The sequence below is a fragment of the Zalophus californianus genome, chromosome 5 (assembly GCF_009762305.2).
Source record: "Zalophus californianus isolate mZalCal1 chromosome 5, mZalCal1.pri.v2, whole genome shotgun sequence".
NCBI classification, from domain to species: domain Eukaryota; kingdom Metazoa; phylum Chordata; class Mammalia; order Carnivora; family Otariidae; genus Zalophus; species Zalophus californianus.
Window position 1 is genome coordinate 148,369,344 of NC_045599.1, and position 27,511 is coordinate 148,396,854.

The 27,511-nt window shown below is 42.0% G+C and overlaps 1 protein-coding gene across 1 annotated transcript in view; it reads right to left on the reverse strand.

Moving 5' to 3' along the window:
• Positions 1-27,511, reverse strand: part of ADCY2 (adenylate cyclase 2) — a 401,408-nt gene that overhangs the window by 104,795 nt on the left and 269,102 nt on the right. Inside the window, exons 5-11 of the mRNA XM_027607059.2 lie at positions 23,478-23,626; positions 17,096-17,207; positions 12,401-12,528; positions 6,435-6,593; positions 5,479-5,611; positions 3,934-4,107; positions 1,195-1,238 (exon numbers count right to left, since the gene is read on the reverse strand). Of these exons, the coding sequence (XP_027462860.1) occupies positions 1,195-1,238; positions 3,934-4,107; positions 5,479-5,611; positions 6,435-6,593; positions 12,401-12,528; positions 17,096-17,207; positions 23,478-23,626 (899 nt within the window). The remainder of the gene's footprint in view (positions 1-1,194; positions 1,239-3,933; positions 4,108-5,478; positions 5,612-6,434; positions 6,594-12,400; positions 12,529-17,095; positions 17,208-23,477; positions 23,627-27,511) is intronic.

Sequence of the window (27,511 nt, forward strand, 5' to 3'; positions counted from 1 at the left end):
ACGCTAATTTCAGTAAATAGTAAGGTCTAGTAAATAGACCCTTGAGGCAGAATCTCAGGGAGGACAAGATGGGTAACAGAAGAAATATGAATATAGATTGAAAACATGCCTATGAAACTTCCGTGGACAGTTGCTTACAGATCTGCTAATGTCTTATGGGCTTGAAGAATCTTACCTTCTCAAGTCATCTTATGGGGTCCACGGTGTTCCTAAATTAATGTAAGTTCTCTTTAATGTGTCTCTCTTTTTTTTTTTTGCTGTTTGCTATTTATTTTAAATAAAATAAATTGTTTTCCAATGTTTAATGTGCCTCTTAATGCTTCAAAAGGCCAAGCCCAAGAACCCAATATCTTTATAACATAGGACTCTAAAGTATTATATCTCAATATTAAAATTTCAAATGTGATACAAAATACGAATTAGAGTTCATTACAACAAATGAAGTCCCATAGAAGATTCTGGAATAAGGTGCGCTATTTGCAAGGATGTGGCAGGTAACAACCTAATTGTGTTTAATTATACTTGGACACACAATGCATTTTCTACAGAGTAAACTCACTTCTCTGTGGGAAAAGAAAGGCTGACTTAAGTTTTGGGCTTTTCACTAATTGTCCTAATGACTTCAATAAGAAGTGCTTAACTCCCAGACCAATACTAACATAAAACTCTGAGCCCAAAAGCTAGAGGATCATGAGAAAGGGTTAGTGCCTAAATTCTGTGGCCGATGGTGACAGGGGGCCTGTGGACACCGCGTGAAACTTTTCTCTTTTTTTTTGAGCAGGTCGGCAGGCCTTCTTTTCACTATAGAAAGGCCGGACTTATCTTGCTTTTTTTATCTCTAGGATTCAACACACACAAAAAAATGTAATTTTGAGCAGCATACTCCTTTTAAGAAAATTCAATTTTTTACTACATATTAATGTTAAGAAGAGTCATTTTTAGGAAAAACAATTTAAAGTTCTAATGTGCTTACCCAGTGCTGTTTTTCCTTTTCCCTCTTTTAAACCTAATAACATGACACCAATAATTATATTTTTAGAAGCTGAAAACAATCTAATTGGGCTTTTCACAAGCAGCTGTTCTTTTTAGAAGAAATGGCCTTCCAAGTTACTCTAACTGATGATAATCACTTTCAGTAATAAATATAAAAAAAGACAAGTCTTTAAAAATCAGAAAGTACAACAAATACCATACCTTAAGGTACGATTTTGAAAATTATGCTGACCCATTGGCACATCCTATTCAAAAACAAAAAAAAACAAAAAAAAAACAGGTTGTTAGTTTCTAAACACATACTTCAGAGAATGATGTTGCAGTGATAATCATGTATAACATTTTTTCTTTTATCATGGAAAGCATCATTTAGGTAACAATTACCCCCGTGGAGAAGAGGAGCTTAATTATAAATGTGAAGAAGATGATAACCACAGTTGATACTTAGAATGTTGGTGTCATCTATAAACTTTAGATGTCAGAAATAATCAGGATTGTTGTCTGGAGCTTTAAAACTGACATCCTGATATTTGCAGATAGGATTTCAAATAAGGACCTTGCAAGTAACTGTTAGTTACTGTAGACTAAATCTTACAATCCTGTCTGGAATCAGACAAATATTAAAAAGTGCTTTAAAACACAAACATCACCACAAAATCTACAGTCAAGCATTATCCCTGAACTGGGCTGGTGAGAAGCCGGTGCCGTCGATTAAGTATGCGAAATCATGACTCATTGATCAAAAAGAACAAACCGACACATGAGTGCTGGTAGCTTCTGAAAAAGGACAGAGACAGAGAAGCTGATCAGGGTTTATCAGTGGGGGACATGCGTGAAATGTTCAACACACTTAAAAAAAAAACCCAGAAGATCCACTTTTATCCATTTGTGGTGGAAATTAGAATAAAAGTTGAAACAAAGCTGCTTCAAGTGGCTCCGAAGATACTTTGATCTCCAGTGTTAGGTTAGGAATATTTAGCCCAGTGATTTTTTTTAAATTTTATTTTCTTATGTTATGTTAGTCACCATACAGTACATCATTAGTTTTTGATGTAGTGTTCCATGATTCCTTGTTTGCATATAACACCCAGTGCTCCACGCAGTACGTGCCCCCCTTAATACCCATCACCAGGCTCACCCATCCCCCACCCCCCTCCCCTCTGAAACCCTCAGTTTGTTTCTCAGAGTCCATCGTCTCTCGTGGTTCGTCTCTCCCTCCGATTTCCCTCCCTTCATTTTTCCCTTCCTTCTCCTAATGTCCGCCCTGCTATTGCTTATGTTCTACAAATAAGTGAAACCATATGATAATTGTCTTTCTCTGTGAAAGGGAAGGTATTTTTTAAAAAGATAACTAGACTTAGGGGCGCCTGGGTGGCTCAGTCGGTTAAGCTCAGGTCATGATCCCGGGGTCCTGGGATTGAGCCCCACATCGGGTTCCCTGCTCAGCGAGGAGCCTGCTTCTCCCTCTCCCTCTGCCTGCCGCTCTGCCTACTTGTGCTCTCTCTCTCAACTCTGTCAAATAAATAAAATCTTGAAAAAAATAAAATAGAAAATAAAAAATAAAATAAAAGTATAACTAGACTCCGAGTCTTATTACATAAAGCGTATGTGCTGCTGAAGCGAGCACGTATTACATAAAGTAAAATAATGCATTATTCACCAGCTCTATCAACGCTGAATCAGGAGTCAGTGCAGTTCTGCACAGAGGATTCAGTAAAAGAAATAACTTTTGGCAATGACACTGCTTGACGCTGGAATGTATTAATAAGAATGATGCTGGGGTCTTCCTCAAAGTGAGTATGGGATACAGCCAAGTTACAGTTGTATGGGCTTCTTGTACTAAACAAAGCCTTGGGATTTTCTTAAGATAGCCTATACTGGGGGTGCCTGGGTGGCTCAGCTGGTGAAGCATCTGTTTACTTGTTTGCTGCTTATGGTCTCTCTCTTCCCAACAGATGGCAAACTGCTCTCGGACACGTCCTGGCGGGCTCCCTGGTCGACCAATGGATGTGGTCTTCTGACAGATCACATTTACATTTTAGTTCAGAAAAACACCAGGGAAGTTGAGAGGAGAGAGCTAACGAAGTCAAAACAAGACTGTGGATGGAATCATGGTGGGCTGCTGGGAGGCGGGGGCACAGGGGGGCACAGGGTGATTGGAAAAGTTCGCTTTCAGCGACAACCTGATGGGTCTCCTCTCATCGGCCGATAAGGACTAGGTAACATTCCATTGTCTTTTTTTGCCTCAACTGCATCCCTACTACAATTAACGCCATTATACATGAAATTTTACTCAGAGATTGTTTTAAAAATCTAACAATGCTATTGGGACTATTCTAAGTGCTTTGCCGTAGTCACTCTTCGTGCCCCCTGTGGGTCTTTCTATTTTCTATCTGCATTTCAGCCCTCTTATTGTTGGAAGGAGCTTTGGCACCTGATGAGCTGTTGGAAGGTGGAGTGAGGTAAGTCAGGAGCTACACGATAGAACGTTCGCTGCTGCTGACACAGCTTGAACGTGCCCGCAATGAAAAGACAGACCGGATGTGGCAATTCAACCTGCAAGGACATCACGCCTTCATTTGCTCTTTGATTAAGATGCCCAGGCTTTCTACTTCATGAGAGCAAACAGACAAAATGCCAGGACAAAGAAAGAAAAAAAGAAAAAAATTCAACTGTGTTCAGTTGCTAATCACTAAATGAAATAACAAGTAAATCAAATGGTCCTTGGGGTATAAAGTTATCACGCAAAATCACTCTGGTTCGAGCCCTTGGTGACCGGAGCCTGGCCCTCATTCACACTGTTTGCAAGGGGTCTTCCCCGAGGAGACGGGGAAAGCTCGCTTCACTACGACCAGAAGTATTTTGCCCGGAGACGCCGGCCTCTTGTTTTGGGGAGGCTCCGGAGGCCCTCTGGTGCCGCGGGGCACGGGGAGAGCTTACCGTGGTGCTGATTTTGCCATTCTCCGTGGTCATGCTGTCTCGGTGATGCAGGTGCGCAAAGGGCTTGGCCGCTCCCCAGGACTCCAGGTACCGGGTCATGCGCACGGATGCCCTCATCTTGGCTCCATCGAGGGTGTGGCGAGGTCTGAAGAGGTGAGGGCTCCTTCGTTCTCCCTTGGGGTGGGAAACAAAGCATTACCCCTGGCACACCAAAGGGGCCGACCTTCTCCTGCCTGCTCCCTTGCTCCAACTCTGGGATTTCTCCCTTCGCCCCCTCGCTCTCCAGGGCTTCTGCCCTCCCTCCTTCAGTGTGACTGGTTTCCAGTGTTATGAGCTCTTGGAACTGAGTGTTTTTTTTTCCCAGAGAGCAAAAGACACCTGTAATTTAAACTAAGGAAAAAAATAATAGCCGTTTTAATGAGCATTTTTTACAAAGTAAATTCTTAAACAAGATGGGCTGCTCTGTTTCAAATCTTTCTTGATGACTGTGGTTTAAAGGGGCAGTTGCTAGAGATCAGGGCCGTTTTCTGATGCGAAATGGTCTTGCGAATCTGTGTTCGGGTGTTTTTGCTGGAACACAATGTTCTCTGTATACTTTTTTTTTTTTTTTTTTGGCCTCCTCCCTCCACCTATAGCCCCAAGTTCTTCCTGACTGACACACGCATGTCTCCAGATCAGCCGTCAGGTGAGCTGGAAGCGTGTCTCCAAAGGTGAACTTGGAGTTTCAGGGAGGCTACCACTGGTGAGCGTCCATGGCCTTGACCTCATTGATTCTGCGAGACTGGTTTTGACAGTTCAGAGGTGTTTCTTGCTGATAGACTGTACCGTTTACCAGCCGTGTGAGCTGGCGGGGGGAAGTTACATAACCCCTGGGAGCTTCAGATTCTTAATCTGTAAATAGCACTGGTACTCATTTGGCAGGAATTTGAGAAGGGCTACGAGACATGACAGCTAGAAGCCCTTGCTTGAGTCTGACATCTGGTATGAACAGAGTAAGAGACAGCTCCTAACTCTCTTGGTGGCCTGGCGAGTCTTCCAGTAACGGAGGATTTTACTGCCCCAAAGTTAACCATGTCTGCACAGTGACACTTAGTGGTTAATCATTTAGAACTTTCTTCCTTTCCTTCTTCTTCTACGTTCATCCTATTTCATCTCAAGCTAGATTTTTATCATCTGAAGCCCTGAGCAAATCTTTTTGTCTTTATGTAATTTTGCAATTGCCAGGGTGGGCACACGGAGGGACTTCCAGAAGCCTCGTGGACTAACACATACATTGACTAACACTTATAACCCATCATACAGACAGTAACGTTATGATAGGAGCAAGCAATTCACTGCAACTGTTCCTTTAATAAATATTTTAATTTATGATTATAAAACATGTGCCATAATCAAACTGCCATATGCATTTAAGGTCATTTTAGGGGACCAGCAAAGCATTCAATGGATTCTTGACTAAAAATACTTATCTGTATCTGTAATTTGCCCCTTTCTATCTTCATCACAGAAGTCAAAAGGTAATTAGAGGCTCTTTACAGTACTGACCTTGGGGTTGATTACAAAGTAGGTTTTCACCAGGTGCTGTTTTAAATATGGGTCTCTTATGTCACCGTCTCCTTCCTCCACTTTATAAGCGCCGTTCAAGTGTTCCAGGGTGACGGAAGAAATGTGAACACGTCTGAAATTCCATTTTCAAACCACAATCAAGATAGGTAAGGATAAACATTAAGGTTTTTCTTATTTACTTGTGATTTTAGAAATAATTTCTTCTCCCCCAAAGGAAGGAAAGGCTCTATGTTCTTGGTAAAATGGACTATAATACAGGTTTATATTTTATTAAACAGGGCTTTGGAAAGATGCTTGCAGAGGTCACAAGATACTAACATTTAGGGCCTCTCTGCACTCACAGAAACCTGCGTGGTGGGTGTGGTGAATTACGGCAAATAAAACTCAACCATAACGCAGTTCTGTTGTGTGAGCGAATTTTTTGAAACACATGCCAAAGACATTTTAGGGAGTGTGCTGATGTGTATAAAAGTACGGATTTTCTTTCTCAGTGCTTGCTTCGTGCTTTTCCAAATTATAACGTGTGCATCAAAATTCTCTTGTCTGAAATACGCTCTTCCAACTGGAAGGAGATGGTACCGTTTGCTCATTTCAACAGTACTGGCTTCAGAGGTCACCAGTAATAGAGAAATGCCACATCTGCCCTGTATTATAAAACACCTTTCACCCTAGGTCACTATTCACACATTTGCAAATAAATACAAGTCATTCAGGATCCAGTATCCACAGTCTCTGACCATGGGTGTTGGGGTGGCAGAATTGAGACTTGAGAGTTCGTGTTAACCTAATTAATGTAAGGGGCCGCTGGGCAGGAATCACAAGGTGCTGAGAGGCGGCAGAAACCACCAGGTATCCTGCAGTCGGTTGTGAATCCAATCGCCTGGCATTTCTAACCGTGTCCACAGCTTGAAAAGAGAAATCCAGATAGGCCTTACCCAGGGACCCCTCCAGCTTCCATGTGATTGGCCAAGGTCACGTCATGTGACCACACGTCATACTGCCACTTCTGCAAACCAATCACCCCGCAGAGGACGTTCCCAGAATGCACGCCCACGCGCATGTTGATATCCACTCCAGTGGCGTCCCTCACTTTCCTGAAGAGAAGGAAAGAAGCATCACCATCTGGGAACACCCTCTTCTTCCTTTGACTCTTGGCCAATTTTCAGGGCACCGTGTTACTCAGAATTTTTCAGACTTTTGGAAACAGAGTCACAATTCCCTACTGTGGCAGAAGATGGCTGCTCTGGGCCAAGAGAAAGGCCTTTTCTTTGTGGTTGCTCCCTGACTAAACCGAGAGCTCCGAGGCTGGCTGTGAAGACCACATCAGGCCAGACGGTTGGAGCTGATGCAGCATTTCGGCTGTAGCTTTGGGTTTTCACCTATCACGTGCTGATACCTGCTCTGAGTTCTCACTAGAATCACAAGACATTGCCTTGTACAGTCAGAAACAGTCTGGGATGCCATCTATGATTCTAGCACTTAGCACGATGCATGTCCCCAGGGAATATTTTCGTCTGATAAGAGACAATACACCGGGGTGCCTGGGTGGCTCAGTTGGTTAAGCGACTGCCTTCAGCTCAGGTCATGATCCTGGAGTCCTGGGATCGAGTCCCACGTGGGGCTCCCTGCTCAGCGGGGAGTCTGCTTCTCTCTCTGACCCTCTTCCCTCTCATGTTCTCTGTCTCTCATTCTCTCTCTCTCAAATAAATAAATAAAATCTTAAAAAAAAAAAAAAGAGACAATACACCGTATTTGTGAGCCTAGTGACTTCAGCCTGAATAGGGATTTCTCAAAAAACAAACAAACAAAAAAAAACTAACCATGAGTTTAAAGCATTTCATTGTGCATAGTCTTTAACAAAAACAACAACAAAACTCTTTAAAAAGTTTTAATCATGCGTAAGGAAGGTATCATTAAAAAGAAACTAATTAAAAACAATAGTTTTAAAAATACTTTAGGACCTGATCAGTAACTCATTTACAGAGACAAACGAAGAACTTCTTTGAATGGAAAATGGAAAAGCTTATTGATTTCTGCCAACTAAATGTATTTATCAGTGAAATAGTTCTGCAGAGGAAGTATGCAGGGAGGTCAGGAAAGCATTGCCCCAGAGCAAATGTGGAGGGAAGTGAAGACATCGATAGCAACCCAGCAGGGCGGAGGTTACCAGCTGTGGGCCGCAGTAAATAAGCATCTCAAAATGCCACTGGCATGGATGTCATGCTTCAGTGGTACAGCGACATCACTTGAGCATGCTGGAAGTGATAAGAAGTGACAAGAAATGGATCCACAATGTAAAAAGAAAGGACCTCCTGGAAAAGGGATCTACAGAGCCGTTCCCTCCCCTCCTACCCCCTCTCCTCCCATCCCTTCCTCCTTCCCTATCATCCTGTTTTGTTTTTTCACAAAAAAGATCACAACCTATTTGGGACCACGCAAGTCCTCCAGACCCTTCACTCCTGCCCACACGATGGGCAGAGCCTCAACATGACCCTGGAGTGCTGCCCCTTATCGCTCCATCCTCTATCGGCTTATGGCTGCCTGGGCACCGTATGGTCCTCAACTCTGGGCCTCTGCTCAAGATGGCTCTTCTCTCTGCTGCTCTCTGCCCTGAGCCTCCAGCTCCTGACAGGGCACTGGCGCCACGTGGCCAGTTGGCATTGGTTTTCCATCAGTGGCTGAGGCATGACCTCATCTGGGAAGGCACCTCATTCTGGTCCCTCCTAGCTTGATGTGAGCACCCCTCCGTGGTGCTCAGCCTTCCTGAGTGTACTCAGCCTTCCCTGCTGGTGTCCACATCTGCTCTCAGTCAGCCCCGTGAGGACACACGCCTATATATCCATCAGGGGTTTGGTACAACATGGACACTTGGTAAAAGTTTCCTAATTGACACAGGTCATTTCCGAAGGATTTTACTGTGCTTCTGTCTTTGGGAAATAATGATCCTGAAAAACTTGCCATCAAACCTGTAATTGTTCTTAAGATTTTCTGTTATTGAACCACATCCAACCACGTGACATTTCTGTTGACCAAATACGGTCAGTAGAAAATCAAGAGGGAAAGAAGGGTGGATGACATACTCTCTAGTTGGCCATTTTGACAGAACCGATTGGTGAATGATTTGACTTTTTTAAAAAGATTTTTTAAAATTTTTATTTATTTTTTAATTTTTTTTAAAGATTTTATTTATTTATTTGAAAGAGAGAATGAGATAGAGAGAGAGCATGAGAGGGGGGAGGGTCCGAGGGAGAAGCAGACTCCTCACCGAGCAGGGAGCCCGATGCGGGACTTGATCCCGGGACTCCAGGATCATGACCTGAGCCGAAGGCAGTCGCTTAACCAACTGAGCCACCCAGGCGCCCGAAGATTTTTTTTTATTTAAAGACTATTTATTTATTTGACAGAGAGAGACACAGCGAGAGAGGGAACACAAGCAGGGGGAGTGGGAGAGGGAGAAGCAGGCCTCCTGCCGAGCAGGGAGCCCGATGTGGGGCTCGATCCCAGGACCCTGGGACCATGACCTGTGCCAAAGGCAGATACTCAATGACTGAGCCACCCAGGCGCCCCTAAAAAGATTTTTAATTTAAGTTCAATTTAATTAACATATACTGTATTATTAGTTTCAGAGGTAGAGTTCAGTGATTCCTCAGTTGCATATAACACCCAGTGCTCATCACATCACGTGCCCTCCTTAATGCCCATCACCCAGTTACCCCACCCCCCCCACCTCCCCTCCAGCAACCCTCAGTTTGTTTTCTAGAGTTAAGATTCTCTTGTGGTTTGCCTCCCTCTCTGTTTTTATCTTATTTTATTTTTCTTTCCTTTCCCCTATGTTCATGTTTTGTTTCTTTAATTCCACATATGAGTGAAATCATATGGTATTTGTCTTTCTCTGACTTACTGTGCTTCACATAATACCCTCATTAAAACCATCTCCATGTCCTTTGTGTCTTTTTTAGAAAAATGGGTTGATCAAGGGTTCAGATGAATTCACTGACCACATGTTTTAATGCATTTGGATGCAACCTGTGTGATCTATAGAAAAATATCGAAATAGTTGCTTAAAGCTTCGACAATAGAAGACAATCTTCCCAGTTTAAGAGGAACCCTAATCACTTACAAAGTCAGGGCTCTGCATATTACCTCCTCGATTAAGAACAGTTTACATTTTCATGACAGGGAAAAAAAAAATCTCTCTAAGCACTGGGAATATTCCAAACCTCCGCTGACATGCTCTGCGTCAGTGTTTTAGCTAACAGAGAATGAGGTGCTGAACACGTGTGGGGGTCCAAACCCGGAGGAAAAGTACAGCCCAGTGATCACGGATCCTAGCAAAAACCTGAGGTAATCTGGCAAAATTCCAAGTGTACTCTTTCTCTCCACTACCTTAAAAAATTAGAATTCTCATATTCATCCTCACTTTACGGTTTAATACATGTGAGTGAAAATACGTGCCCTGTATGTTAGAAGAACAAATCCCTGACATTGGCTGAGATGCCCTCTCTGTTCCTGCCCGTTCTGGAAGTACAAGAAAACAACCTAATACTGATCACTGTGTCGAATGCATAGGAGCTGAACAGGTGATTTAGAGAGAGATACAGAGAGAGAATGTGGACACCCTCGGTCAATGAGTGCAGAGCACAGAGACATACAACCATCGCCTGACTTGATAAGTTTAGTTACAGGCAAGAGTCCTGGAAAGTTTCCTCAAATCTTCTAATGTTGCTGAGATTCTGGACACATGAGATATTACCTCGGCATCCATCACAGATGGATAAATAAAACGTGGTATCCTCATACAATGGGATTAATTACTCCACCATTGAAAGGAATGAAGTGCTGACACATTCCACAATGTGGATGAGACTTGAAAACCTTACACTACGTGAAATAAGCCAAACACTAACCAATAAATATTGTGTGATTCCACACATATGACGCATCTAGAAAAGGCAAATTCGCAGAGACCAAAAGTGGAAAAGGGGTTGCTGGGGGTTGGGAAGAGAGGGTAAGGGAGAGTTATTGCTTAATGGGTATGAAGTTTCTGTCTGGGATGATGACAAGGTCTTGGAAGTGGACCGTGGTGCAGGTTGTGCACAGTTCAAATGTACTTAATGCCACTTAATTGTATGTGTAAAAATGTTAGGGGGCAATAGTTATGTATTATTTTACCATGATAAAGAAATATAACAGAAAAAAATATTACTGATGAGCTGGTGATGTGTCAGTGGGCAGAATATAAGTATTCTCTCTCCTCAAGGCTCTTCAACGTGCTGGAATAACGTAAACAGAACTGGGAAGCAGTTGACCCAAAAGAAGAAATCAAACTTCAGTAATCCGATATATTACTGATGTGCATAATAAGGACATTAAAAAAGCCCTTTCTCCCACCAGAACCCATTTCATCCCATGCTGGAAACCCACACCGAGAGTGCCTCCGGAGGCAGGTAATATGTTTGAGAAAACCTATTAGTTTTACTGATTAAATTCACTTACAGTGTCTAGACCCAGAGTGTGGGAAATAGTTAATTACTTCTGAAACAAAGTAAAACTATTTTTCATGTCAGAGAAGACAAATGAGTTACTTTGGGGAAGACGCGGGAGGGACAAGGTGATTTGCACACAATGTATTTCGTGTGGGAAGAGGAGGCCACACTGACTAACCTTCCCATCTCTGTTCTTTCTTCAATTCCACTTAATTCACTTCCTCCTGAGGCTGATCTGTCTACAGTGGTCTGTGGTCGCCCTGCCGACCTAGAGGACCTGGACCACTGAGATCTCCCACACTTACTGGAGGCACTGTGGGCTTCACTGTTTAGCCCTAGACAGCCCTGGGAAAGCCACCCACAAATCTTTTTGGTTCACTTCACCGTGTGACCCACATACACGGTGGCTAAGCCCGTGACAGCTGGGCTCGCTGCTTTCCCACTGAGAGCCCCATTTACTCTACCACTGAGACAAGGAAATAGAGCACCAACCACATAATTCCTGTCCTGTTTAGACCAAAAATGTGTGCAGGATAGAGTAAAATCACTTGACTAAAATAGGCAATCAAAAACCCCAATACACTAAAATCTTTCAGTCATATAATCAACAAACAAGAGCATTTACCATTTATAAGAATATTCTGGCTTCTACCATGGGCATTACTAAAGAACTACATTATGGCACTGGTAACAGAAATTAATTTTGTACCTTACACTTCTATCTAGTACTTGTCAACCGTAACATTATTCGACATAAGTATAGCTTCTCCAGAATTATGATAAAAGAAACTATAAATACAATACAGAAAACATACTCCATGTATACAAACTAAAACTAAATTTATAGAGCTGAGAATTTTTGACTAGATGCAGTAATTTTGGAATTTCATATGAATTGCAATCTGGTGGTTTAAACTACCTTCTCCCTGACAACTTGAGTATAGCCATATTGTTTGTCAGAAATTGTTTGTATGGAAGTGTTGAATCGCTAAATTGTATATCTGAAACTAATATACTGTATGTTAACTAAGTGGAATTTAAGTAAAAACTTAAAAAAAAAAAGAAACTGTTTGTCAGATGGTAAAAGCACAGACCTTTTCCTTAAGATTAGAGAAGATATTTAAATGAAAAAAAAAATCACTTTGGAAACAGCCCAAACTCCTCCTTGCCTGTAGATTTCTACCTCGGTATTGCTGTAATCCAAGGCTAGCCATAACGATACAAAACACTTCCAGAAGTCTTACTTTGGACTGAGTTACTCACACGCCAATAGTTGGGTCTCTGCACACTTCTATTTAAAGGTTCAATAATGTTTTTAATCCCAGTAGACAGAAACACAGAAACAGTTCTGAGTGAGAATTAGAACTTGAGATTCTTAAGCAGTTAAAAAGGATCCTACTAAGCCTTACACTTACTTTATGGCTTCACACATGTCCAGCCCCATTTTCACACAGTTCTTGGCATGGTTTGGGAGAGATATGGGGAGTCCGGACACACAGTAGTAGCAGTCTCCCAAAATTTTTATTCTCATGCATTCATTCTCCTGGAAGAAAAAAATCACAGCATTCAGTTGCACTCAGCGCTCAACAGCGGTTTAGATTTTCCGAATCTCATCAAATGCTAGTTCTACTCATAGCATTGCAGTGACCTAGGGTTTGTGGGGACAGAAATGAGCCCTGGTTGGGCTTCCCTTCATGACCCAACAAGAATGAACCACCCTCACCCATATGCCTATTTGCCAAAGCAGGAAGAATCAGGAAAAGGGGAAGAAAAGGAAAGCAGAGAGAATGTTCTGGAATGATTTACTCTTAACAGTAGCAGAGGAGTATAATGACAGGATCATTCTCTCCAGCCCAAATATCCCAAGCACTGATGGCAAAATGAGATCTTCCATGCAGAGCAGAATCCTCCAGGACAGTGAATGATGATCAGAACTTGACTGGAATTAGAATCGTATGTCATTCCATACTATGCTCATGGTTTTCTTCATTTATTTTAAAGCTGAAGCATATTCTTACCTAAGAACATAGCTTCTGAAAAACATTTCCATAATACAATAAGCCACCATTCAACACTGCCAAGTGATTTAAAACTTAATTCTGACCTTAGGTTAAACTGTTTTAATATGAAGTGGGACTCATTATTTTTCTTGGCTGGGTTGTTTTTATATTATGATATTGAGATTAGCTTCATTCATATGCATTAATCCTACATGCATGTCTAACTTTTCTAGTTACTTTATAGACTCCTCACTAAGGGAAAAAAAAAGAAAAAGAAAAAAAGGCAAAAGACAAAGAATCAAAAAAACACAAAGATGTGCCAAACACAGATCCTGTCTTTCTTAACACTAATGCAGGCTTATACATAAACTGAACAAATCTGGAATAATAAAATGAACATAAGATTTTCTTATTCTTAAGTACGTGTTAGGTTTGTTGAAGATTTTGCATATTTCTTTCCCTGTGTGATAGAGGGTGCACAAGCTGGGGCATTTTTTCACACTTATCTATGGTGCTAGAGACGATTTGCTTAGTAATTCCTAATTAAAAATCTCATAAGTAAAATGGCAAACAATTACATACTAATAGGGCTTCCATCCCATACTTCCTAAATAGATATTCTGAATCTAGAACACACTAAGATTAACAAAAGTGAATTCTTGGCAAACTTATCAAAGATCAGTTGACCATATACATATATGCATGGGTTTATTTCTGGGCCCTTGGTTCTGTTCCACTGGTCTGTGTGTCTGTTTTTAATGCCAGTCTCATACTGTTTTGATTCTGTAGCTTCGTAATTCATTTTGAAATCAGGAAGTGTGATGCCTCCAGCTTTGCTCTTGCTTAAAATTGCTTTGGCTATTTGGGGTGTCCTGTGGTTCTGTATGAATTTTAGATTGTTTTTTCTGTTTCTGGAAAAGATGCCATGGAGATTTTGATAGGAATTGCATTGACTCCGTAGAAGCTTTGGGTATTATGGACATTTTAGCAATGTTAGTTCTTCCAACTCATGAACATGGGATGTCTTTCTATTTATTTGTGTCTTTTTAGATTTCTTTCATCCATGTTTTACAGTTTTCAGTGTACAAGTCATCCATCTACTTGGTTAAGTTTATTCCTTAGTATTTTATTCTTTTTCATGATAATGTAAATAGGATTGTTTTCTTGATTTCCTTCTCAGATACTTCACTACTAGTATAAAGAAATACAACTGGTTTTTGTACATTGATTTTGTATCCTGCAACTTTACTGAATTAATCTATTAGTTCTTTTTTTTTTTTAAGACTTATTTATTTGAAAGAGAGAAAGAGAGAGCGTGTGCACGCAAGTGGAGGGAGGAGCAGCAGGAGGGAGAAGGAGAGAAGCAGATTCCCAGCTGGCTGCCGAGCCAGACACGGGGCTCGGTCTCACAACCCTGACATCGTGACCTGAGCTGAAATCAAGAATCGACACCCAACTAACTGAGTCGTCCAGGCACCCCCGCCCTATTGCTTCTAATAGATTTTGTGTACATTTTAGGGTTTTCTTCACACAAGGTCATGTAATCTGCAAACAGAGATAATTTTACTTCTTTTCTGATTTGGATGCCTTTTATTTCTTTTGCCTGCCTAACTGTTCTGGCTAGGACTTCCAGGATTATGTTGAACGGAAGTGGTGGGAGCAGGCATCCTTGCCGTGTTCTCAATCTTAGGGACAACGCTGTCGGTTTTCCTCCATCAAATATAATGTTAGCTATGGGCTTTTCATAGATGGCTTTATTGTGCTGAGGTAAGTTTCTTCTGTATGTTATCAGTTAAGAGTTTTTATCATGGAAGGGTGTTTAATTTCACCAAATGCTTTCTCTGCACCTACTGATCGTGTAATTTCTACCCTTCTTTCTGCTAATGTGGTCCATCATGTTGATTGACTTGTGTGTTGAACCATCCTTGCATCCTAGAAATAAATCCCAGTCGGTCATTGTGTACGGTCCTTTAAATGTGCTGCTGAACTTGGTTTGCTAAGTGAAATTAGCCTGACTTTATTCAGGACATCCAGAGGGTAGATACTGCATGATCTCACTTAGACGGGGAATCTAGAATAGTCAAATTCACAGGAGCAGAGAGTACACTGGTGGTTGCTGGGCCTGAGGGAAGGGGAAAATGGGGGGCGTGCGCCAGAGGGCACACAGTTTTAGTGATGTAAGATGAGTAAGTCCTAGAGATCTACTGTATAACATTGTCTCTAGTTAACAATACTGTACTGTATACTTCAGAATGTGCTAAGAAGACAGAGCTGACGTTAAGTGTTTTAATCACATCATCATCATCATCATCATCATCATCATCATCATCAATAATAAAGAGGGGCAAGAGGACACCTGTATGTGGTGGATATGTGTATGGCACAGAGTGTGGTGATGGTTTCCCAGGTGTATGCTTATCCTCAAGCTCATTACATTTTATATATTAAATATGTACAGTTTTTCATATGTCAAATTATACCTCAATAAACTGGTTTAAAAGATTAAAAAATAAGTGAATGATTTTGAGTTCCTGAGCTTGGTTATGTGCTTTATGTAGAATTTACTCAATTGGCTGAGTTATCTGTTGGCTTATGATGCTGTCCACCTCCCTGTTATTTAAACCTGAGGCATAAACTAGTTCCCAAAACATGCTCCCTCTGTGACCAGCAATGGATGGACCAAGCCATCCTAGGCTATAATATGATACTGCCTGGACATTCCTTTTTTCAAACCATCAAACACTAAGTATTTCTGTTATGAGCAATGGATTTTGTCTTCCCCAAACTCATATATTGAAGTCCTAACACCTGGCGTGCCTAACACCAGTATGAACTTGACCTCATTGCAGATATAATTAGTTAAGATGAGGTCATGCAGGAGGAGGGTGGGTCACCAATCCAATATGACTGGTGTCTTCATGAAAAGGGGAGATTCAGACACTGAGGCTTGCACAGAGGGAGAATGCCACGTTAATACTGGAGCTATGCTGTCACCCGCCATGATTGGGATGTTTCCTCCTAATGTGACAAAAATGACCTTTTCTTAATTCAAACTTTTAAGACATTATTTAAGTTTAAATCATCTTTTTCTAAAAATGAGCACCTAAAACACTCAACCTCTTCCTTTGGTTCGGTAAAAAGAAGAAAGCAGTGCTATACTCTAACTGCTTTTTAAAAAATCTCCAATGAGATCCATCCCGGTCAGGCAGGCAGCAGAAGGCACCTCCGGGGGAGCCTGACCCAGGAGTGACCCTGTGAACATCATTTATTCCTAAGAGGCTTGCCTGGAATGTTCTGTATGGTTTAAAAGTGAGATGAATCTTGCAGGGAACTAAATTTGGAACCAACTCTCTCTTCCATATATAAATAATTCATTTTAAGCATAATGAAGTATTTTTTGTTGGAAATAATTCAGAGAAAGAATGAGGCTGACTGGTAATGCTTTATGAGGTGGAAGTAAAGGGCTGGCAAGGGAGGAAATAATTTTTATCACTGTTCCCACCAGCAATCCTCATGGTTCCAGTAAATATGCAAGTTCTAGTATGGTTTTAGATTGCCTGTCACCATTTCCTCTCCATGAGCGTAGGAACGGCCAATACGGAACTTACGTTTCTCTCCCAGAGGCAAAAGGGTCAATGGGTGTCAATGAGACGAGAGTTAGTAAAAGGCTAGGGTGGGAAACATGCATCCTACTTCAGGGGTTCTCCCAGGGTGCTGAACACATGAATAGTTGCTACTGGATGACAGGCAATCATGTTTCCAACTCCTGACACAGAAATGCCTAAAAAGAGGAACTTAGAACAGCACTGTGCAGAAGGATGTGCATCTTAAACTCACCATCTTGAGTGTATTTACCATATGTGCGCTGAGCTCTCTATAAGCAGGACTGTTAAAAATAGATGCAAACCTGTGCTAATTATATGCTGCAACATGTCTCAACCCTGAGAAATGAGGCTCATCAGAGCCCAATGGCACATAAACCCTACAAATCTATCAACACCAGCCCTAAATGGTGCTCTATGAAAAAACAAAGACTTGATAAGGGACGGGAGAAAAAGTAAGCCACGATTTTATAAATCCTCAAAGTAGAAGGGACTCACTACTGCTCACCTTTGCAATTTGGTCAAACTTTCCAAAGAGCTCGTTCAGCATGTGGACCAATTCTCCTGGAGAGCAGTCACTGGCCAGCCGGGTGAAGCCAACAATGTCAGCATACAGGATACTGTGTGGACAAGGGAGGAGCGTTTGCAAGCTCATATTTGTTAAGAAGTAATGATACTTTTTTCCCTTAAAAGAGTCTATCATTTTTTACATTTATATTAGTATTTTACAAGAAAAATGTCATCCCCTGGGTAGGAAATACATAAACATTTTGCTAAACTTTCCCATTAAAAATGTTCTTTGTGTGATGCTGAGTTTTTATAATTAAAATGGGAGAAGAAAAAACCACATGATGCACTCTGTCCATTCTAGTCCATTTTAACTGATCGCCTTTATTCCCTCATGGCCAGTCCGTCCCTCCCTCCCTGGCTGATGTGGTTATTTGTCCTGAGAGTTCACTATGCTGGCATAACTCAGATATCAATGGACTATGCTTCTGTCTGCACTGTTACATGCATTTACATTATAAGAATTCCTAAAGTACTGGCAGCCAAATAATAAAAGCAAATTCTATTTTTACTGATTCGAAGAAAGAATAACAATCTTCTTAAAAGAAAGAGTACTTAACAAAAGGTTCTGAATGACTTACTCTTTGCCAGGATGAAGCAGACATGGTGCATCTCCCTCAAGCTTGGAGTGTAGGTGGGGGTATGCATTAAACAAATAAGGAAGGACACTAGCAATGTCCAATCACAGTGATAATAAGCGCGCGCGTGTGTGTGGGGGGGCGGTTAGCTGGTGACAAGTCTGGAAAAGCTTCCCTCCATGGGACGTACGTGCTAGTGGGATGGACGTCAGGTTTCTCTGAGCCGTATCTGTGTTTCATTAACCTTCAAGGGCCAGCATAGAGAAACACAGCACCAGGATGTGCATTATCACTTTTCCATACAACAACATGCTTCTGATTTGTATAAAGGCCTCACAAAGATGCCTGAAATTCCTGCCAGCAGCTGGAGATTCAGATAATATGGTTTAAGATATACCCTGAAACAAAACTGACTGCCACTTCATACCCCTTTGGATGGCCATTATCAAAAAAATAGGAAGTAACAGGTGTTGTCAAGGGTGTGAAGAAATTGGAACACTTGCGCATTGCAGGTGCGAATGGAAAACGGTGCAGCCACTCTAGGAAACGGTATGGTGGTTCTTCAACAGATGAAACAGGATGACCGGATGGCCCGCCAAGTCCCCTGCTGGGAATACATCCCAAAGAACTGGAGGCAGGGACTCAAACCGGTATTTGTACACCCATGTCCATGGCACCATTATTCACAATAATCAAAAGGTAGAAACAACCCAAATGTCCACTAAGGGATAGACAGATAAAGAAATAGGGTATATAACTACAATGAAATATTATTCAATCTTTAAAAGAAATGGAATTCACCGGAAACAAGAAATACATTATATGTTAATAAAAATAATTAAAAAAATAAAAGAAATAGAATTCTGATACATGATACAATATGGATGAACCCTGAAGACATGATGCTGAGTGAAATAAGCCAGACATAAGAGGACAAATACTGTATGGTTCCACTTACATGGGATCCCTAGAGTAGTCAAACCCTAGAGACAGGAACTAGGAGGGTGGGTGCCAGAGGCGGAAGTGGGGGAAGGAAGCTGCTGCTGAATGGGTACTGAGCTCCCAGTCTGGGATGAAGAGAAAGTTCTGGGGATGGATGGTGGTGATAGTTGCAGAACAATGGGAAGGTGCTTGACGCCACCGTGCTGGACAATTAAAAATGGTTAAAACTGTGTTATGTTAGGTATATTTTGCCACAATAAAAAAAGTAATGTGGCACTGGCCTGCCTGATCTTAGGCAGAAAACAGTTGGCTTTCTGCTGTTGGCCGTACCCCGTTCACTGTGCCAAGCACAAGGCTTGTGGCTTCACCTTGGAGGAAAGACTTGGTCCTCTGCCGATGACAAAAGCTGGGGGAAAACTCTCTGGTCCAAGAAAATCAGGGCTGCAGGGGCTTCCGCACTCTCCATTCTGTTCAGATGGTGCCATCAAACCTTCCCTATTTCCCCCAGAGCACCCTGTAGCAGCAAGGATCACAGAAGCTGAGCCTGGTCCAAGATGAAAAAGCTCAGAGAGAGTGTCTGATCCAAGGCAGAATTGGGAGGGAGAATGTGCGAATGGACGTTGAACCCACTTGTTGACAACCTCCACCATGCTTCCGGTGGTCCAATCTTGTAGTGGGTGAAGGCGCCCACAGATAGGCTGGCTGTAAATGTCTTACAATGGTCCGAAAGTTACTTGGCAGCCAGGAGATTCAAAATGTAAACAGGTAATTGTGATGCAATGTGCAAAGGGTTATAGGAGAGGAAGCAGGGTACTCTGTGGGATCATTCAGGTACCCGACCTAGATCATTCGGGCCCCAGCAACCTGGAGTAGGCATGTCAGTTAGAATCATAGCCCTTTCATCCAGAGCCTTGTGGACAGTATTGTCAGGTGCAATAGAGAACTAGACAGATATGGGAGAAATGTAAGAAGGATGAACCAGGTATGTTGGATGAACATCGGATATGGTGGGCAGTGTGTCTAGGAGAGGGAGGCGTCAAGGAAGACCCAGTTTCTGGTTGATAAGGGGGCTCAAACCTAGCTCTGAACAAATCAAAACAAGCTTGTAGGGGAAGATGGCCAGTTCAACTCTGGTTGTGTTGAGTTTGATGGTGGTATAAGTGGAGCATCCAAGCAGAAGATATACATTAGGTGAGTGAGAATGGAAAGCTATGGTTGAGTTTTCCTCCTTTTTTTTTTTTTTTTTGAAGATTTATTTATTTATTTGACAGAGAAAGAGAGGGTGAGTGGACATGGGGGAGAGGGAGAGAGAGAATCTCAAGTGGACTCCACACCCAGCATGGAGCCTAATGAGAGGCTCGATCCCATGACCCATGAGATCACGACCTGAGCTGAAATCAAGAGTTAGACGCTCAACTGACTGAGCCCCCCCGGTGCCCCGGCTGAGTTCTGCACCTTAGCTTCACACAGATGGTAACTAAAATCCTGAATGAGAAGTGGAGAGAACAGAGAGGAGCTAGGAGAGAGCTCTGAAAACACTCCTTTACAGAGAGGCTAGATTTAGGGAAGGGAAAATGGCCAGGACATGGTAAGAGGAGAAAAGGAGTATGATGTCATGGAGTCTACAGTGAGGGAGAATTCTTTAAGCAGGACAGCAAGGTCAACTGGCCAACCATACTGAGCTGTGAGAGGTAAGGATGCAGAGGCTTAGTCATACACAGATCTGGGAGCAAGGCAGTTGGCGAGCTGAGCAAGCATGAGTTCTGCGACATGGTGGAGGTGGGTGGCAGAAAGTGAGGATTTGAGGAGGGAGAGAAAACAGGGAAGACTAGTCAGATCGTGAGGAACAACCTTTCTAGAATCTTGGCTATGAAAGGGAGAAAGGGCAGGTTTCAGAATTGGATGGTGGCATTGAATTCCGGGACCTGTGGTTATTTTCAAAGACGGGATGCGTTTGTGAATGCTTCAGCCCCAGTGGCAGGATTCAGAGGAAGATGCTGAAGATTGGGAAAGCAGCTGATAGCTGCTACCTTTCCATCTAGAAATTCCTCTCCTCCTAATGATTATTCACATTATTATCATCCTCAGAGAGTAAAGAGCTAGGATATGTTATTAACAGAGAATAAACATTTTTTTGAATGAATGGCCAAAGCTGAACTAAAAGTTAACAGATCTTTACTGTCTACAAACCTAATAACTCTCATCCAAAAAACTCCCCCCAAACCCCTCAGGTATTGACTGCACTCTCCGCAATATCCATTTACCATGTCTGCTTCTTTGCTTCTGCTTAGCCTGTCCAGGATGAAAAAGTCATGTTTTCCTATTTCTTATAAAAATAATTGGTATACCATGCAATTTACATATGCTTTTACATTTTTAAGTTTAGGTATTTAAGTTACTTTAGAGTCCTAACTATACTGTGTGAATTTAAATTTAATTCGACACTGCAAATATATTCTAGACGATCTCGGAAGGCGCTTGAAGTTGCTTCTCCTATCCTTTGCCTTGACAGTGTGGTAGTCAGCTTCCAAGATGGCGCCAGAGAGACCCAAACCTCCTGGAACTTACTCTCTTCTATCATCCACACTCCACTGGGTGGGGCTGATCTGTGTCACCAAGAGGTTGCTGCAGGAATTACAGCAATGAATTTGCAAGCCTAGATCATAAAAGAACTGCAGCTTGCCCCAGGCTCTGTCTTGGATCCCTCGCTCTGGGGAAGCAGGCTTCCTTGTTGTGAGGTCACTCAAGTCACCTGTGAGCAGGCTCAGTGATGCTGACCTGAGGCCTCCAGCCAACAGTAGGGAGTCCTGTAAACCACGTGAGGAGCCGCCTTGGAGGCAGGTCCCCCAGCAGTGCCCCCGACACCAGGCCTGAATCCACATCAAAGACGGTAAGCCAGAACCACCGGGTGAAGCTGCTCTCAAATTGTGACAGAAACTGTGAGATGATGTTTACTGTTGTCTGAAGCCACTAGGTTTTGGGGCCCTTTGTTACTTAGAAATTGGTAGCTAATACACACAGCACGGGGAGCCTTCATCACCTGCCTGGGGTTTGTGGTACCATCGGCCATTTTCATCAGGCTCTTTGTTCCTGGATTATTTCACAGAAAGTCAAAGATACTCGGGGACCCTGTTCAGATATGGCTGCATTTATCTTTACATGTGTAAAATACTACATTTGTGACTTAAAACTCTTCCCTCAGATAGGAGGGATATTGCTGATTTTCAGACAGCTAAGGCTGGAACGGGCATTTTCTAGTATAATACACCTTGTAGGATACCATGAGAATGTTTCTTCTTTAATTCTTCAGGTGAAACGCTTAAAAACCTGAAGGCACGCCAATGTTTTAAATCATTTTACTCCTTAGCAGGTGCGAATTTTCTTGAAATACATTTATTTTTTTTAATCCCTCAAAATAGTAGGGACTTAATTTTTTTATTTTACCCCTGATTCTTCATTTATCCACTCCTTCCTTAGTTCTCACTGATATAGTTTTTTCTATTATTGCTTTCCCAATTTGCATTTGTCATGATACATTTAGCTCCGTGCGTGCTTGGGCCATGTTTATCACTAGCTCTACACACCTTTCCTAAAATCTGGGGTCAAAATGAGATGTATCTTAGCAAGGTAGTTAAACTGCAGTTAAACTGTAGTGGCAAAATGGAGTCAAATTTGTTTCTTATTAATAAACTTCAAAAATCCTTGACTTGCAGCAACCAGACTGGAAGCTAGGATCATGCACTGGAAAGGATCCGAGCTTGAGAGCAAAAGGCCAAGTAGTCAATGCTCAGCAAATTGTAGTTATATTTGTGGTTGTTGTTCCTGAACTATTGAACCGGGTGGGCAATAATATCAAGGTGGAATGAATGAGGTCAGATGCATGAGGTATTTATCGAGAGAACCTGGCAAGAATAAAAAGCACTACTGCAATCTAGTTGAATGGATGTAAGAAAAAAACCCGAAAGAAGTGGTATGAAGCTTGGGTTGTCTTGGAGAACGGTGAGGGACCAGACACCTGGGTCTGCAGGGGCCGTGTTCTGCTGCAGCTGGGAGACGGGCAGCATGGGAGGAAATGCCTCCCATGCTGAAGTGAGGGCCTGCACAGCCCCTCTCTGGAGGAGAGCTAGGGGAGAAAGACACCCCACATGGTTCTCCTTCTGGATCTCAATCTCATGCTGATAACATGTTAGTTTCCCACTTCCTGTGATTCCAGGAATGGAATCAATCCCTGGGAAGCAGATGGGACTTTGACAGACTTGGGAAGCAGGAACTTGCACTATTAATTAATTAAGGTGCACATCAGTCCCCTGTGATATTGGTCACTGGCTGGCCACACCCCAGAAACCCATCATTCCTGATGGACAGGAAGTGCTCTGTTCACTGAGGCCCTGGCCCTGCCAAGTCCCTCCTGAGGAATCAGGTCTTGTATCAAGAGCCCAGTGGCCCTACCTTCAGTCTTACCACAGAGCCGAGGGGTCCTGGGCTCCGGGGATGCCACGAAACCTGACCACGGTGTTCCCAGAGAATGGACCCCACTAACCACCTCTCTCTCCTTTGTGACGGAAGGTCAGCCATACAAAGCAGGGCCATGACGGACAACAGAATCCAGTAAAGTGAAGATTCTACTTCCTTGTCTTCCGGTGAAGGCCATGAGAGACAGCAGGAGGTGGGGTGGAGTGGGGACTCCATTCACAGTTTCAGAGGAGACAGGATTTTGTGAGATGTGAGCTCCCAGTTACATATGGCCCTAGGCTGGCGAGCCGCTCGCCGGACTTGCTGAGGAACAAGAACAGAGCAGCGTACCTCACGTTGGTGTGTCGCTTGACATACAGGTTGTGAAAGTTGTTTGTGTTTTCCATTTGGCCGGCTTTGGGGCCCTGCAGCCTCTGGATGATCTCGGCTTTCATTTCCATGGCTATGTGAGCCGGCAGCAGGGAGAGCAGAAGCCGCTCCTGAAACAGGGTGTGGAAGACCAAGACATTTCAAATCATTACGGTAACACCCAAGTCATCTCTGAAAGCATCACGGATCTGCAGAGGGTCCAAGTCGAGGACTCTTCCAACAAGTTAAAATATGGAGTGTAGAAGGACATGTTGAAAAAAAATTCAAACTTTCTAAGGTCAGCGTGTGTTATATTATTTATTATTTATGGAGTTCTAAGTATGTGTTCTTCAGAGTGGAGAATAAAGGTAAGCAAAGATATTTCCTCCACGGATACTATTTACCTACTCTGATTTTAAAGCAGTAAAGCAGAAATGATATAAAAATGCCAGAAACCTATGGTCAGTCAAAGATAGAAAACACTCATTTTCGCCTGCCTGTTCATTTGGGAGATAAAGTACAAGCTTTATTGCATTTCAGAAAGTCAACAAATATTCTGCACATCCTAAGTAAGATAGTCAAATATTTCATTTCCTCTGTGATGACCACCCAAATCCCCTTTAGTGATTCTAATCTATTACAAAGACAGTCAGGAATAGCATCTATAAAATGTCACGTATAAGAGACTACAGGTGGAACACAAGGAAATGATAAATTATGAGCTTTTCTTGTATTTTTGGTCTTTAAATACAGCAAACAGTAGCATGTAACATTACAGTTATTTTAATATATGCTTATTTTAGTTAGAGTGACATTTGCAATATTTTTTTTTTTTGAGAAAAAGTATCAAAGAAGGGCAATCTTTGAAACTTTGTACTCATCTTTAGTTATTTTAAACATTAATTTATTGTAGCAGTGCCTGGGTGGCTCAGTTGGCTAAGCACCTGATTCTTGGTTTCGGGTTGTGATCTCAGGGTTGCGAGATCGAGCCCCACGGTGGGCTCTGTGCTCAGCACAGAGTCTCCTTGAGATTCTCTCTCCCTCTCGCTCTGCCCCTCCTGCTCATGCTCTCTCTCTCTCAAATAAATAAATCTTTAAAAAACATTAACTTATTATAGAAAACACCATATTCTTTAGGTATTGTGCATTGAGCAACTGATATTCAGTGTTGATTAAAAAACATTTGTTGAACTATTTTCTCTGTCTTCCACATTTTCTGTCTCTTTTTTCTTTCCTTCTCATTCATTCATTCATTCATTCATCCATTCATTTATGCGGACAAAGTGATAAGAGAATACAGGGGGAGGGAAGCTGGTCTTTGCTCCCAGGTTTAACAGGGCTGGTATCCCTTTGGGCTAACCCTCAGGGCACATCATTTTGGTGGCTGCGGGGAACATCCACCGAGGGAGCAGAGGGAAGGCCTGGAGGGCATCCTGATGAAGATGCGAAGACCCTCACTACAGCCCCTCCCCAGCCTGCTCCAGGGGAAAGAAACAGGTACAAAGCTAATAGGAGAACCGAGTGGGTACCTATGCGGGGGATCTCAGTGCACGGTAGAGTGTTTCACCAGGAACTGGCATAACTGAGTGCTGGTCATTTGTTCCATCATTCATTAATTTATTCACGCATTCAGAAAACATCCATCATTGCCCATTAAATGCCAGGCCCCATGATAAGCACTAATGGTAGATGCAAAGAAGAGTGAGTCAACATCCCTGATATCATGTTGTCCATGATCCATCAGGGAGCCCACACACAGTACACTTGCCATCAGATGAAGCTGGAGGAACTGGCTGGTGTTTGAAGGAAGCCACATGCCCGAGATGTGGGAAGAGAGGAGGGAAACTAATAGTCCAGGAGCACCTGCTTTTCATGTGAAACAAATGAGTCAAAACAACACCCCTATTTGATTAGTACTATCACCAACCTCTTTGCAAAGAGGCATTTGGGTAGATGGCCAGGTGCTAACAGTTGTCATAACACAAGTGCTGATACTGGTATGACAAAGGGAATTTTATTGGTACTTAAGAGATTAAGAAGACACTTTTTATTTAATAATTATGTTCTTACTTTTGTTAAATTCCCCTTGAAGTTTCCATTTAATTAAAATTAAAAAATGGAAAAACCAAAAGTATTTAATAAGTTAAATGTCCACATATACATCTGAGTAAATATAAATTAATATTAATTTGTACAAAATCACGAGGATAGTGTCCTGGGTGATCTAAAATATAACAGAAATTAAACCTACAATGGCATTAACACAAAAAATGAAGTGAGCGTAAATGGAGTTAAAATGTTCTGAGGCCCTAGGATTACATGGGAAGTGGCAAAGGTAGCAATTTATAGTAGAATGCAGTAAGTCAAGGATGGATATAATTTCTACGTTAGCAACGAAGAACGGAAGGATATATGACTAGCAAAACTGAGATAGGAATTCTTATTAACCCAAAATAGTCATAATGAAGAGTCAAAGAAAACTTAAAACAGGTGAAACAAGCAGAGAATAAGTTAGAAAATGGCTACTATTGGCCTATTATACCAGATATTACATTAAATGTAAATGAACTAAATACTCCAATTACTTGACTAATACTGTCAGATTGGATTTTAAAAAAGGCAAAATGTAACTCTACTCACAATAAGCACATCTTAAATATAAGAATACAGAAATACGGAAAATAAGATACCAAAAAAAGATAAATTATGAAAACCTTAATGAAAAGAAAGCTGGTGTAGCTAAATTAATATAAAATAGACTTTGTAGATATTTCAGTCTTCAGGGAAAGAATGGACAAGTCCACATATTTTCTAGAATTTTTTTTTGAGAGGAGTAAATAGTTTTTGCTATGGACATTGGACACACATCTTCAAATGTGGTTCCTCTCACTCACAGAAACTGGTGATATAAAAGGAAATAAAGGGGGGGCCTTGTGCATTGCTTTATTGTTCAACTCCTGGAGGAATTCCTGGAAAAGAATAGTTGCTCTACAGTTATTTGTTGAATGAATGAGTGACCTACTATGCATTTTATCTGGGATGCATCGAAGACAAATCTAATTTCAAAGTTTCTGTTCACTGTCAGTGGTGACCAGGGCGGGGACCCGGGGACCTGGGTAGACAGTGCTCAGGTTTTAAAGTCATATTAATGACCTTCTTGATCACAAATACCAGGCCTAGGCACAATCTACACTAGTGATGTTCAGACAAAGGAAAACTTGACTATTCTGCAAAATAAAGGTAGTGATTACTTTGGGTTTTCCTCTCTGGAAGACAATCACACTGTGGTTATGGGCCCAGGGAATGGAGGGAAAGAGTGAAAGACTCATGCAGAGGGAGGAGAGACCCCAGTTTCACATCAACAGGCTGCACCTACGGAGAAAGAACACATTCCAATTTCCCCCATGTTGGGAAATGGCTGGCGGACATTGGTAACCACTTGAAATTACATTCTGATTTTATTCTGATCCTAAGCTCAAATTCCCTTCTGTTATTCCCCAACTTTCACTAATGATCTCTCACAATATAGCAGCATCATGTTAGTTTAAAGTGAGGAGGTGCGTTCAAATTTTGGACTTAAGCAAAACGCTCAAAGAGTAGAAAATACGCCTGACTGTGTGAGACATCTCAGCAGGCAGCCAGGGGCTAGGATAAGCAACACCAGGAGGATGGAAAATACTGAATTCAATAATGGAATAAAAAAATCAAGTAATATTTGGGTTTAGTAAAGAAACAGGTAGCCCCAGAAAAATGGACCCATCTGGAATTCAGAATACCAAGAAACCACTAATGACATGAAAATACACGTTCAAATTTTAAAACTTGAAAAAAAGTCTGTGTCCTTGTTAGGCACAAATTGAGTTTGGTTTATTTGTTTGATGGCTTGGTGGCGACACAAGTCAGTTCTCTCTCCGATCTAAGAACCCATGTGGAAAGACAATGGGACTTATGGGTTTTTTAAAAAAGATTTTATTTATTTATCTGACAGAGAGAGGCACAGCGAGAGAGGGAACACA